The following is a 14158-nucleotide window of genomic DNA, read 5'->3' on the forward strand; positions in this document are numbered from 1 at the left end:
ACCAGCTGCTGGAAACACTAACCCTAACACTTACCACTCCGTAACATTGCTCTCCAATCTTCGACCAACTGGCTGTTCTTCAAATGCATCAGTCTCCTCCTCCGATAAAGGCTCAAACATGTAAGGTTGGATGCCAATAGCCTCCATGGTTCATCTCTCACAGTTTTGCTAACTTCACTTACTTCTGTGGGCTCTGAGGCAGCCATAGATTGCTCTTTGAAAACCAGCCATCAGAGCAGAGCTCATCATAATTATTTAAATGAGCCCAACATAAGGCAATTCAGCTTGTTTCATTCTAGGACCAAATCATAGGGTTATAAATGGGCCTGTAAAACTGCATCTGGACATTTTTTGGATCAATCAAAGTGATATACCTTCTTTGTTGACATCAGAGAGCAATTTAAAATACCAGATAGATGCATTCTATGGCACCTTTAAGGTATGTCCTAAGCCTGTCTGTTGCATTAATAATAACACAGATATTGAAACATGACCTTCTTACCTTCTTAAGGAAAGGACGTTAGACATTCTTACCATTATTTGAAAGAAAATATAGATTGGTTGGGTTTTATATTTAAAGCTTTTAAACATGCAGCCCCTTCTGCCTGGAATAGTGTACAGAAGGAGCTCAAAGTCGATGTGATTGCTCTTATATCCCCTAATAGAAGTCGTTTTAAAATCCAGTTTTTATGCTTTATCACAGTTTATTTGATTTATATTTTGACTGGATAATGTGCCATTTCATTTGTGTTTTATGACCGCTGTATTCGTCTGCCTGTGTGTCTGTCTTTGTTTGTTGTAACATCGTTCATGCTGCCCTCTTGGCCAGGTTGCTGTTGAAAAGAGATTGATGAGGCTTTTTACCTAAATAAAGGATATATACATATATAAATGTGTGTTAGTCTGGCATTGCAACTAGTTGTTGCTCAAAACATTATTGTGCAGGTGAGATAAATGATAGATTTCTCTTCTTCCTACATGATTTATCAAAAACATAAACTAATGCAAAGTCAATCCTTGGTCATATATACAATAGAGAGTCTGCTGCTGGTGCATTACGATTCAAGAATAATTCTCGATCTGTCAGTGAAGTATAATTGGTAGCAAATGTATGCTTGGGTGACGTTGAGGTAACACATTTCTTTGATTGTGATAAAAGTGTTTCCTCGAATATTAAAAGAAAACAATTGCCTTGCAGTCATTGTGTAGCCCTAATAATTGTTTTGTGGCTAAGATGTTAGATCTGCAGCGCTGCCATGTACTGTAGCTACATATTTTTGGAGCACATCAGCTCTGCAGAGCCTCAGAGCCTGTGAGAAACCCTGACGCAGAAGCCTAAATCGGCTTAACATATTTTTCAAACGAAAGTCCATGTTGGGTTGGGTTTATTTACTTCATCCCTGTTTATAGTAGTGTAAGATTATCTTTCAGTGATATGTTTTGAGAGAGAAAGAGCTGTAAGGTAATATTTTCAATGAAAGTATTTTGCGTATTTAGTTTAACTGCTGGAGGATTTTGGAGTTCAGCTGCTGTGGTCAGTCTCTCGACAGGCACACTCTTAATGAGGGTGTGTGTGTGACTGTCTTTGTTTATCTCTGTACCACAGCACAGCCTGTTGTTGGGGTTTTCTCAGCCTATTTACAGCACAACAAGGACACGTAATCATTAGTTTTTCCAGCTTCAGAGCACACACACACACACACACACATACACACACACACACACACACACACGAACAAAGAGAGTGAATGTCCATTGAAATAGGATTAGTATACCAGGGTAAAAACAGTAATGTAACATAAGCCGTGCACCGCCTGCTTTTTCTAGTTATTTATTGTCTTTAGAGCAGTTGTAAGGGATTGAACATTAAAAAGATGTGTTATCGTAGTTTTCCGTCCTCTTCCTCCTCACTCAGTTAACCACTGGCATCTCCAGTGCTCTTATCTGGTTTGTCTTTAGCATTCAATCATTTTTACTCAGAAAAAAGTAATGTAACACCCTTTAATAAAACACTCTTTGAACAGTACACTTGTCAGCAAAACAGAACAACCATCCTGCTTCAGAACACTAAATCGTACACAAAAAAGAGGCCTTGAGTACCTGCAGTGATGTTTAATCTTCTCTTTGACCTCCAGGGAAAGACTAAATCAATTATCAGTTAACGTCTTTTACGTCAACAACCAAGTCTATTGAATTCAGATAGAATGGCCCTATTATCTGTCGTAGACTTGGAATTAACTTGTTGAATTAGGAAAAGTTAAGGGGTGAATAAAACCAATTAGCCATTGCTCATTAAGTGTCCCAATGAGCCATGTCAAGGAGTTAGCATACACAGTGCCGGTGGATGTGGTCAGCGTTAATGATATTGATTCAAGCTCTGCTTTACCTGCTTTAACAAGTTTTCTGGAGTTAAATGGGTTGATTGCCCAGGTATATGGACAACTACTTCCTTATCCAACTGCATGATAAGTAGTTCGCCAAAATAGAGTTCAATAGACCTCTTCTGTTTCTGTCTTCTGTTTGAGTGGAACACCATCCCTCATGAGCTCTTAAGATTCAGTCCTGCAGATAGAGTTTTTAATCGCAGGCGACTCTTGTGGTTGCAAAAAGAAGTGGGATTGAGAAAAATGACCCTACATCTAACCTGATTCATGCACATCAGTTAACATTTTCCTTTTGAGTACATGATGTCCATCACCTGTATTAAATCTTCTTCAGTACAGCATGATGTTCATTTTTGTAAATCATGTTCATATTAGGAGAAAAATTGAGGATAAAGTGATAGTGCTTTAGAGCTTCGCTACCTACTTACTGACAGCACTAGCAAAGGGTTTTTCTGTCCGGTTGCTCTCTGTTCCACCTAATAGAAAATATTCTGTTACATTTCGATGGCCTATAAATGCTTTGCTTAGTGTTCAGTTGTACTTTGTTCCTACCTCTCATATCACTGCTAGTTCAGACAACCAATATTATTCCGAAGCGAGGTTTCAGAGCTATTGTCCACAAACCAATGTGTGATGTCACAGTGACTGTCCAATTATGTTATTAAGTCTATTGTCAGTAAAATCAGCGCCATGTCAGCGCCTTTTTACACAAAGTAAAGGTTTCATCATTAAATGGGTTGGTGCCGTATCTGTCAACTCTGTGTGTAGTAATAACGGTATTGTGTGTGTGTGTGTGTGTGTGTGTGTGTGTGTGTGTGTGTGTGTGTGTGTGTGTGTGTGTGTGTGTGTGTGTGTGTGTGTGTGTGTGTGTGTGTGTGTGTGTGTGTGTGTGTGTGTGTGTGTGTGTGTGTGTGTGTGTGTGTGTGTGTGTGTGTGTGTGTGTGTGTGTGTGTGTGTGTGTGTGTGTGTGTGCAGGTCTCAGTCTGGTGGTTGGCCTGGTGTTATATATCTCCAGTATTAATGATGAGGTGATGAACCGACCCAGAGAGCCGGAGCAGTTCTTCCACTACCGCTACGGCTGGTCCTTCGCCTTCGCCGCTTCCTCCTTCCTGCTGAAAGAGGTAATCAAAGAACAACACACACACAAACACACAGTAAACACTCAATGAGCAGTTCACAGTGACACTAATATATACTGATGCTTCACATTTACTGAAGCTTTGTTACTGACGAAACAGGTAATATGCACTAACGCACACACACACATGCAGACTGTTTGGGATTCAGCGTGTACGTCGACCAACCACTGCTTAGCCACACACACTTAACCATGTTCACAAACACAGACATACAAATTGCTTTTTAGCTTGCAGTGATGCAGACTTTTCAGCTGAACACACACACACACACACACACACACACACACACACACACACACACACACACACACACACACACACACACACTCATTTAAAAAGTGACTGCGTAGGAGCCCATCACCCTGCCTGCATCAATATTCATAAATGTTAATAGCTTGAATACTTGAGGGCAGCAGCTCTGTCACAGTACAGCTCCATATGCATCAGAATATTCCTCACTGGGGGGGGGCTCTGCAACTCCTTCTTCTCCATCCTTCATGCTCATCTCCTAACTCCTCGCTTTCATCCTCTTCTTTTCTCACCATCTCTCTCTATGTCCTCTACTTTTATCTTGTCTCTTTAATCTGCAGATCTGTAATCCTCTGTTATCCCTTACCCTCTCTTTTCTTCTTCTCTTATCACATCCCCTCTGCTCTTTGTTTCTTGTTTTGGTTGGTTGGCTCCACTGCTACTTTCTTTTCTCTCCCACTTCATTTGCAGCCACTCTCCTCCATCTCCCCTTTTACCGGTTACGTCCCCCCCCCTTTTATCCTCTGTCCTGTCTATTTACTTCTCTCTCCTTCAAATATGCATTCCCTTCTTGTGTTCTTCATTTCCCCATTCCCCATTTTGTTATGTTCTCCCTTTCCATTTGCTCTAGTCTTATCTTCTATGTTGTCCCTTGTTATCCTCTCTTCTCTCGTGTTCCTTGCCTTTAAGGATGCCTCTTTGGATTTGTCATCTATCTTTTCTCTTGTTCTTCTTTTAAGTTCCTTCACTATTCCAATTGTCTCCTCTCCTGTTTTTATCCTTGTATCACCTACATCTCTATATCCTCTTTCCTTCTGTTCTCCTTTTGTCTTATCCCATCCTCTCTTGTCTGTTCTTCTTTTATCTTCCCCTCTCTAATCCTCCATTATCATTTCCCTCCACATATCACCTCAGTGTTTCCATTCTTTTCCCCCTCTTTCTATTTTCTCCTTTTTTCAATCATTTACATACACTTTTTTAAGCACACACACACACACACACACACACACTCAGACACCACAAACACATCCACCAGCATGTTAAGTTTCAGAGTGGTTGTAGCGATCTTGTTGTGGATGAATAGTTGATGTGCTGTGAATGCTTGGCGGACGCCCGGGTGAAAACACGAGTACATTTTTGATAATAGTGCATTCCACCGTAGAGCGACGACCCCTTTTTAACTGTCTGCAGCATGATTATGGGTTGATTTAATTTCATCCCCTGCTGGTGGCAGTTTGTTGCAGTTTAGGCAGGGTAATTCTGCATTTTTCAAATAGTGTTTTGCGTGGGGGAATTGTGCGAGAAGTTTCCAGCTCATTTTGATTCTCTAATGTTAAAGGCCCTTTTGTGCTTTTGGGGGCTTTCCCTTTCCTGTTGTAGGTAATATTAGTTTTTGTGCATGTAAATTAACTGCAAAGATTAAAATGGACTATAATATGTTCTTTTTAAGTATTAATTGATTGAAATAGACAGGGGTCTCTTCTCCCTGCATCTGTCAATTTCTGTTCCGCAACGAACCCTCTCAGTCATTTGTCAGATCCACTTTACTTGAAAAATGGTTATGGCAATTTACCGTACATTACCTGATCAGTTTATAAAATGTTCAATACTGTCTACATTTTAGCCCTAGGTAATATTGAACTATACATCTGATATGAAACCATGTAGTTTTAGTATTTTGCAAAATTTGTTAAGATAAATCTATGATCCCTTTTTTTGCCTGTAATATCCAGCTATGCTGCTTTGTCATATGCTGTCAATATACCTATTAACATAAGATAAAAGTACATAGCAGAACCATTAAAATATGAAGGGTCTACAGTAGTGAGTAATAAACTACTAGAGGGATACTGCAACATACAACATAACAACATATATAACAGCACAGGGACTCATAATCCTCTTAACCTTGTGGAAATGTTTATATATTTTTACATAAATTAGTGTTTTACTTCCACAAAGTTGGGGGTTGCTGACATTTGAAAAGGTCAACGTTGAGTTTGTTTTTTACTTGAAACACAAACAGCATTTTTCTGGGTAAAAGTTCTGTGTTTGTTCGACCCACCCCAACATCTTCATTAGGACTTTTGCAGACTTGTATCAAAAATGTCAAAAACAAATGTTGCCAAAACCTTTTTTGGGAGGACATTTTGCAGTGTAGTAGAAGTATACCACAACGACAAAGAGCAGGGAAACGCTGTTTTTCAGGTTAGGTGCTCTTTAGGATTCACTCCACAATGAGGACATGCATGATATAATGCAAGGGATAGTGTGCAGCGAGGCGGTCATTACAGGGAAAAGAACACCCGACAGGCTGATCAGGGAGCCCGATGCGAAGCGGAGGGATCTTGATCTGCCTCGCTGCACATTTTCCTGCTTATTATATGGCCAGATACTAAACAAACTAACGACTCAACTCCCAATATTAATTGAAATTATTTTATTTACTCAAGAATTATCGTATTTCGTCCGTTAAGTTTCGCGGTGCACCAACGGCTGGAACTGTGACAACAATGTTAAGGCAGCACTGATCGAGGTTTTTTGTAACTGTTCAAGTCTGTTCACAGTTTCTGATCCACTAACAAGTCCTTAAACCCTGCTGAGCCCAGACTTCCTGTCTGTCTTCTTCTGGTGATTTATCTGGCGTCCAGCGCTTCTTATTTTAACATCTTTTCCTTTCTCTTTCTTGATCCTCCTTAACAACGGTGAATAAGTCCTTGACAGCAGTCTGTACAACTGGATTAAGAACTTGTCACATGTTCTGAATTGACCAATCAGAATCAAGTATTCAACTAAGCCATGTAATAAATTGCAATTACCCTAGTATCTTCGTATTTCTCTATGTGTCGCAGGGTGCAGGAGTGATGTCAGTCTACCTCTTCATGAAGCGTTATGCTGAGGAGGAGCTGTACAGGCCTCACCCCGCCCTCTACCGACCCCGCATGTCTGAATGCAGCGACTACAGTGGCCAGTTCCTCCACCCAGACTCCTGGCCCCCACCACAGCGGGGCCGCAGCACCTCCGAGGTCTCCTCCGACATCTCCATCCAGCTCAACCAGACTCCACCCTCAAAGTCGCAACCGAAGGGGGGCAGCAGCTCCCAGCAGACGCCCTCTTCCTCTGGGCCTTCATCAGCTGCCAGCTACCAGCACCAGCCAGCCTCCTCCTCCTCCACCTCCTCCTCCTACCCCCACCCCCTCCACCTGGCTGCCACCTCCACCCTACCCAGAGCATCCCACGGCCACCCTCAGTCCCATCCCCACCCGAGCGGACCCCCATCCCATTCCCTGCCGATGGGGGTGCCACCATCAGCCGTGCCTCCTCCGCGCTATCACGCGCACATGCGCATGAGTGCCTCGCCATGCTAAGATACTTAAACGAAACACAACTGGGGGGGGGTTAGATTCCTTATAGCTCTTACACACAACAAAACAACACACACAAACACAATTCCTGTATCCACGAAACGTGTGGGAGGAAGTATGCAGCAGAGTGGATGAAGGAGGGAGGTTTAGGGAGATCAAATAGAGGAAAGAAAAAAAAGAGGGGAGGAGGGGAGGAGAAGCAGGTGGGCGGAGGGATGACTCACTGCTGCTGCTCAGCCCGAGACGAAGACAAAACTTTAAACACGCTGGGAGGGAACACGGGAGGGGATACGATGATTAGTAGCAACAAGACATTTGTGAGGTTTACACAGGGTGAAGCAGCACAGGAAACAGAAGCTGAATCATTTCCACAACTCTGGCCATTCACGAAAATAACAAACATGTGTATCTGGCTATAAATATATTATCCTTTCATCTAACAAGGACTAAGGATGCCTGCTTTAAAAGATTTTAAGAAAATGGATGAAATATCTTTTTGGAAAGTCATCGACATGGTTGGGAAGGTTATTTTGTAGCATCTTCATTACCGTTTGATTGTTTGTTAACCCCTAAAGCACTGACATAAAAAGACTGCTGTTATATAGATTTTGATTATGAGAAGGAGCACAGGTGATGGATAAAAAGACAATTCAGAGTGATATGGTTTCAGTTTACTGTGCAATGTAAAAATAGCGGAACACCAGAATATGTAGGGCCATAACGGATAAAATGCCTAGTTGTCCATAATTCATGTTAATTAATCCAAAAAAACACATATATTACCCATTTACATTGAAGCCTAAATAAACTTTAATCAATATTTTAAAAATGTTTCAAGATAGCATTTGAACACATCACAACAACTTTATGATTGATCTCTACTGAATACACATTTTTACTATGTTTTATCTCGATCACACCATAATGTTACTCAATGTCACCTTGCTTCCGTCTGTTGACATTAGCTTTTAGCTGTTAGCCAAGCAGTAGTGCAGCATTACGACTCATTACAACATTAATATACATGTCATCGGCTTGCTAATTGCTAGCAGCTAACGTGAACTAACTCTCCTCCTGCCATTAAAAACAGATCTGTGGTTCATAATGTAGCATTATCAGGGATAGTTTCCCATTATTGCTTCCCAACCGTGTTCGTGAAGAATGACTGATATTATAAAGAATGTCTATATTATAATAATTAGTAGTTTATACAGTATCCCAAATATTATATACACAATCGGAGGTAAACTGTATATGTATAGAGATTTACACTTAAACTGTATAGAAATTATTCTTCCCCCTCATGCTGAAACAAAAAGGTAATCCTGTATCATGAGGTGTATATATTACAGTATGTTTTAGGTGTTTTAGCTATTACATTTTCTAAGCTGTTTGTATTTTAAAAGAGAAGCTTTGGGAGTGAATGTTTAAAATGTAAAAGATGAAAATTGCCGATTGAAGTTAGAAGTTTCTGCTGTCACCCCGGTTACAATCAAAATGGCTGCCTTGGAGATGCTGTTGCCATGGAAGTGATTTCTTAGGTATGTAAATATTGGTATTGGAAACCAGACCTCTTAAAGCCAGGTTCAGATTGCACTCAATTGTAATCCATTGAAACCAGTCTAAGCTGAACAAAAAATATCTGGTAATATTTTGGGGGAATGTGAGCGGACGGTTTCAGATTTTGAAAACTGAAAAATATGTCAAAGCTGGTTTCTATCATGTCAAAAATGATTCCTGTAAATTCGGGATAATAACCTTTTATTTTTATTTTAATGACAATGTGCTTCCTTTTGACAGATTAGAAATGGGAACCGACTCTTCCTGGTTTTACTTATGGTAACATAAGGTTTATATTAAGAACTAGATACTACAGATATGGCACTTTGATGAACACATGCTTACATGGGAGGCAAACTGAAAACCTGAGACAGATGGCTTTGCATTTCAATGTACCTCCTAGTTGGATCTATTATTAATCAAAGTTGCTCAGCCTCAATTAATTGGAGTCGACATCTTTTCACTAATATCTGTTTGGTCCAGACAATTCCTCACAAATGTATTTCAGAGATGGATGATCATGTGTCTTGTGATAAGAGGAAAAAGAATATTGTATCATTTAATTGGAAATACCAGTGAATTTGTCTAAACAAATTTATATTCCAAAAAGCCTGAGGTAAAATATTACCTCTCAACTTTTTTCGGCCTTCAATTTCCCATATTTCAGTTTTAGGCTATGGCATGTCATGCAAATTGAAGAGAAGAGGTTGGAATAACAACTGTTTTAAATCGAGGTCCACTTGCTCGCCTGTTCTGGAGTTCTAACCCAATCTCGATGCCTTCAACAGCAAGTCAATGAGGCCCACCTTGAAATTCCTTTGCATATGTCGAGTGGCATTTTTTGGGGGAAATCTAAGGAGATTTTCAGTTTAGCTCCCATTGAAGTTCTCGTGTTGCACAGTGACTTAGAGACACACTTCAAAAGTTCTTGTTTTTGTAGCATATTAACAATCGTGCCCAGCACAGGGCATTATTTGTAGCCATTTTTAGACCTACGGGGGAAAATGTTACACTTACAACCTGTGGTACTGTTAAGAGGAAAACAGAGTAGCAAGTTAACTGCGTTGTTAGCATCTTTTACGAATATTTGCTTTGTGGAAAATAAATAGGAAATCATTTAGCTGCTGAGTATGAAAGCTTTTGCTGATGTTTTGCAACGTTTCTTTTTAATTGCCAAAGCTGAGCATTCATGCTGTGTAGTGAGCACACACACAAGCATATACACACACAGATATATTTATGTAGCTGACTTCTGAGGAGTTGTTTTCTGATAAATACAAATCAGAACCAACAGTGTTTCTGAGGACATCACAGCAGAGACGTTCAGCTGTGATGCAGTGAGCCGCTTTATCAAATGTTTACTTCCTTTACTTCCAGATATTTCTTCAAACTGTGATCATGGTGTAAATATTCATACTGAACACACTTTACACAGTCTACCTAAGACATTGACATTATTAAAGTCGAGACAATTTAAAAGTTTACATGGTCTTTAATGTGAGTCAATGACATTTGACTGACTTAATACGGGTCAAAAACTGACCACAAGATTCTTGTGACTTTAATTGTTTATTTTTCATAATTTTTGCAAACATGCTACATGCAGGAGTGTGATTTTTATCTGCCAGCAGTGTTTTGTTCAGTTCAAACCAATAAAGCTTGCCTGGTTACAGACTCTTATGTATCTATTTTATTATAGTTCATTTAACACACTTGAAAAATAGGCATTGGTTAAAAAGCATGTTTGTTTGTTCGGTGGAAAAATTCTGTTCGATATGAAATGGCAGCGTTTAGTGTAAATTAGAAATGTTTATCTGAATTGATGTTGGAGAAAACACCGGAGAATAAACAATACGTTTCTAGTTTAATTTCATGTTTCTGCCAACCGATTGATTTCTTTTTTTATTATGCAAGCTTTCTTTGGCAAGTTTTACAAACTGGATTCTGTGGGACATACAGTACATTTGATCTGTTTAATTGTCTTTAAATAATTTGGATTCATTTGATTACTATTGGTAATTTAAATTCATGTCTTGGTTAAAAGAGCACTTTGAGAAATGTATCAGGGTCACAGTAGTTCATTAAAGATTTGAAAACAATGATCCAGATTAATTTTTACCGAATCTTTTTATTTTATTTTAAATGCTTCTTTAAAGTACAATGAGAACAAAAACTAAAAGACTTACAAATATAGTGATTTACTTTCTATGTTTGACATTGAATCATTTATTGTGTAAATTACTGTCTGGAGTGTATGTAATAGTGTCTGAATGTAGTGGATAAAACAAAGTATAGGTTAGAGAATGAGTCACAAATTGCAGTGCTCAAAGACAATACATGTACTAAAAGCAGGCCTGTATATGAAATGCATAATGGTGCTTTATGAAAGCATGACTCAGCCTTTGCATAACACATTTGCTTACTAAAGATCAACCTTTGTCTTGTATGCTTGAATATTAAGTGATACTGAATAACTATTGTTTGTTTTACATGACAAAAAGCACTCATAGTGACTGTTACTGTAGGTGTTATATTATGGGAGAGCAGATTGTGCGTCCTGTTGTATAACGTTTCTCAATCCAGTTGAGGGTTGTAAACTTTTATTGAATGAAGGAAGATGGTAACTTTGAAATCAAGAGAGTAGGTTCCAGGAACAATGCTGGAAAAGTCTATGACTATTCCCACACAGGATTGAAAATAGTGTTGAATTTCCTGAACATTCAGAAATGAGTCATAATGAATAAGGAAGATGTTTCATAAGGTAAGTGGATTCAAAGTGTGTAAATGTTTTAACACACGAAGCAATTGTGAGGAAATGTGAGTTAAAAATGTGGATTCAATGAAAACGTGCAAATATACTGCACAACTTAAAAAGTGTTGCCGGTGTTTTCACTAAATCTAATCAGACTACCTTTCAGCTGCAGGTCAGCCTGAGGTCAAAGAGAACCCTGCATGAGGGAACAGGTGCAGCAAATCTGCTAAACAAGATGACTGTCAGACATGTTTTTTTCCCACCTAGATGTTCCTGAGAAAAAGTCTAATCAGCCCAGTAACTGAGCACACCTGCGTTGGTGCATCATGGGTCTTTAGGGGGTGGTACGAGCAAACAGAGCTGTTTGCCAAAATGCTCATTGGTAAGAGCAAACAGAGTGTTTGGAAAGACCTCTGGTGCAATTTCATTTTAGAAAACCTTATTTTCTGTTTGTGATTTACGAAGAGTTTTTCTCAAACTTGTGTGAGAATGATTTATCAATATCCGCACCACTGAGCTCACAGCTGCACCTTTATTTCAGCAGCAGGAACAGACTGTTATGACCCGAGGAGGCAGTTAAAACACACACTTTGTGTCATACACATATATTGTAGAAGTCTCCAGCTGCATGATGACAATCTGGGTTTTTGTATTCAATATTTGCACTGATTTGTATATTTCCTACGTTATCATAACTCAGGACAAATCGCTTAGTACAAAGAGCAACAATGTCCCATAGGACTTTCCAAAAAAGAGTGCTGTTCATGTCCTGTGAGAAAGTCAGCTTGATTTATTTGTAATGTATCTCTTTCTTAACGCCAGTTCCATAACTGTTTTAACCCAAAACCATGATATTCTCCCAAACATAATCAAAGTAGTTTCATTGTATTGACAAGTAAAATAAAACCAAGTATTTTAAACATAGTTATTTCAACCCAAACCATCAGTTTCATGCTTAAACCTGGAGGTAGTTTTGTTGCTCTGTTCTTCAGGGGCGAGCACAAGCTTTTCCTTGGCATTTTAGGAAATTGCAGGAAAAATAACAAAGTGGTAGTGAGATGACACCGCTGTTGTATGAATATACGTTGTTAAAGATATATAATTGTGTCATTCTTGGGTATGCCAGGCTACATGCAAATCAGGGTCAGCTTTTTTTTTTTACCAGACCATAGGGTAGTAGTAAAGCCCCTGTAGCTGTGTGGTAACTTATATTAATGCCAGAAGAAAAACATCTGGACTTCTGCAGTAAGCTAGCCAGCAAACAACTATCCACTTTTTTTCCTCTTTCACAGTTTTCACTTACCAAGTTTGTCTACTAAAAAAATACTTTCCCATACAATTAACTGCATCCTCTATCATGTTGCGAGGGAAACAAGTTTTCTCCTCATATGGTTAATGCAAACAAAACAAAAAATCAAAAGTGTAAGAAAATGATTTGTCTAGTTTAGTAAACGATCATACTTGGCTCAAAATAAATACCTTTTTTTGTTACTTTTGGTTTCACACAGGACACACAGCAGCTTCCAGAGCTCCCCACGCAAACTTCCACTGACTAGAGGCGTATCTCTGATATCATGTAGCCTTTGACCTCCACATACAGTATTCATATGTGTCCATGTGATCATGGTCTTTGTGGTGGTCCCTGCTTTACAAGAGCGGGAAATAATTCCAAATTGTTCTTGAGTTCAACTTTAAGGTACTTCTAAGTTTTCCAGTGCTTGCCATGTTATGACAGTGTCCCCGGTCTTGTGTAATCTGCTGCTGCCTGCTGTGTGACTGGACTGTGAATGTCAGTGCAAGTTCTGGCTGACTGGCTTTTACTGTCGCTACAGAGGGGAACTGCACTTCATTTCTAAATGTTTTCTCTCGCTGGCCCGGCCATTGATTTCCTCTCCGTCTGTCTTTATTACTCTGGCTCCCCTCCCGTGTACACCGCAGACACACACACACACACACACACACACACACACACACACACACACTTAACTCTCCCCTTCCCCTGGCAGCCTTCTGATCCATATTGACTATCCATCTTAGTTTAGATCCCTCACTGTTCCTTATTAAACCTGTAAAGGCTTGTCTGTTCTGCTTTCCACACTCATTCTTCCCTCCTGGTCACCTTAATTTCTTTTTTCTTAGGCCTTGGTCTCCTTTGCTGGGAAGCAACAGAGGAACAGAAAGCATCACAACAGTCTTATGATCATGGCATTAAACAGAAACATATTATATGAATCTTAGGTTAAATAGCAACCACTGTAATGCTTTTTTATGACATATTTCACATAAACAAGGCTGTCCTTTTAACAGCTTTATAAAATAAAGGCTTTGATTAGCCTCTCTAAATCCTGCTGACTGACTTGAGAGAAAGAGTGAAAGATCAACATTTACAACTCTGACTACTTTGATATGTTTTTCTGCCCCCAGCCTTTGGTTCCAGTTGAAGATTATGTTGCTATAGCAACACCTAATGGAAGAGTTTCACAGCAGTTTAACTGACATTGAAGCATCCACCAATTTAGTAGAATATACGGTTTTTGTTGTCAATATGGACAAATAATGTTTATCACCAAATGATCTTGTTTTACTTTACTTTTGTTATTGTAATGTGTTTGTGATTATTGATTTGTGATTTCTTTGTCATTCCAGTGTGTGTGTCTTTTAAAAATAAACCTGATATACCTTTGAAAACTATTCAGTTTCATTGTTACT

At 39.2% G+C, this 14158-nt stretch overlaps 1 protein-coding gene across 3 annotated transcripts in view; it reads left to right on the forward strand.

The window, feature by feature from the left end:
* cacng7a (calcium channel, voltage-dependent, gamma subunit 7a) overlaps window positions 1-10725 on the forward strand; it is a 46815-nt gene extending 36090 nt beyond the window's left edge. For 2 of the 3 annotated variants that reach the window (XM_063898470.1, XM_063898469.1), the window contains exons 5-6: window positions 3360-3505; window positions 6625-10725. In XM_063898470.1, the coding sequence (XP_063754540.1) occupies window positions 3360-3505; window positions 6625-7140 (662 nt within the window). In that variant the 3' untranslated portion in view covers window positions 7141-10725. The remainder of the gene's footprint in view (window positions 1-3359; window positions 3506-6624) is intronic. The other variant, XM_063898468.1, reaches the window with a different exon arrangement.
* Window positions 10726-14158: the final 3433 nt, after the last annotated feature.

Source organism: Eleginops maclovinus, chromosome 13 (genome assembly GCF_036324505.1).
Source record: "Eleginops maclovinus isolate JMC-PN-2008 ecotype Puerto Natales chromosome 13, JC_Emac_rtc_rv5, whole genome shotgun sequence".
In the NCBI taxonomy this organism is placed as follows: Eukaryota; Metazoa; Chordata; class Actinopteri; order Perciformes; family Eleginopidae; genus Eleginops; species Eleginops maclovinus.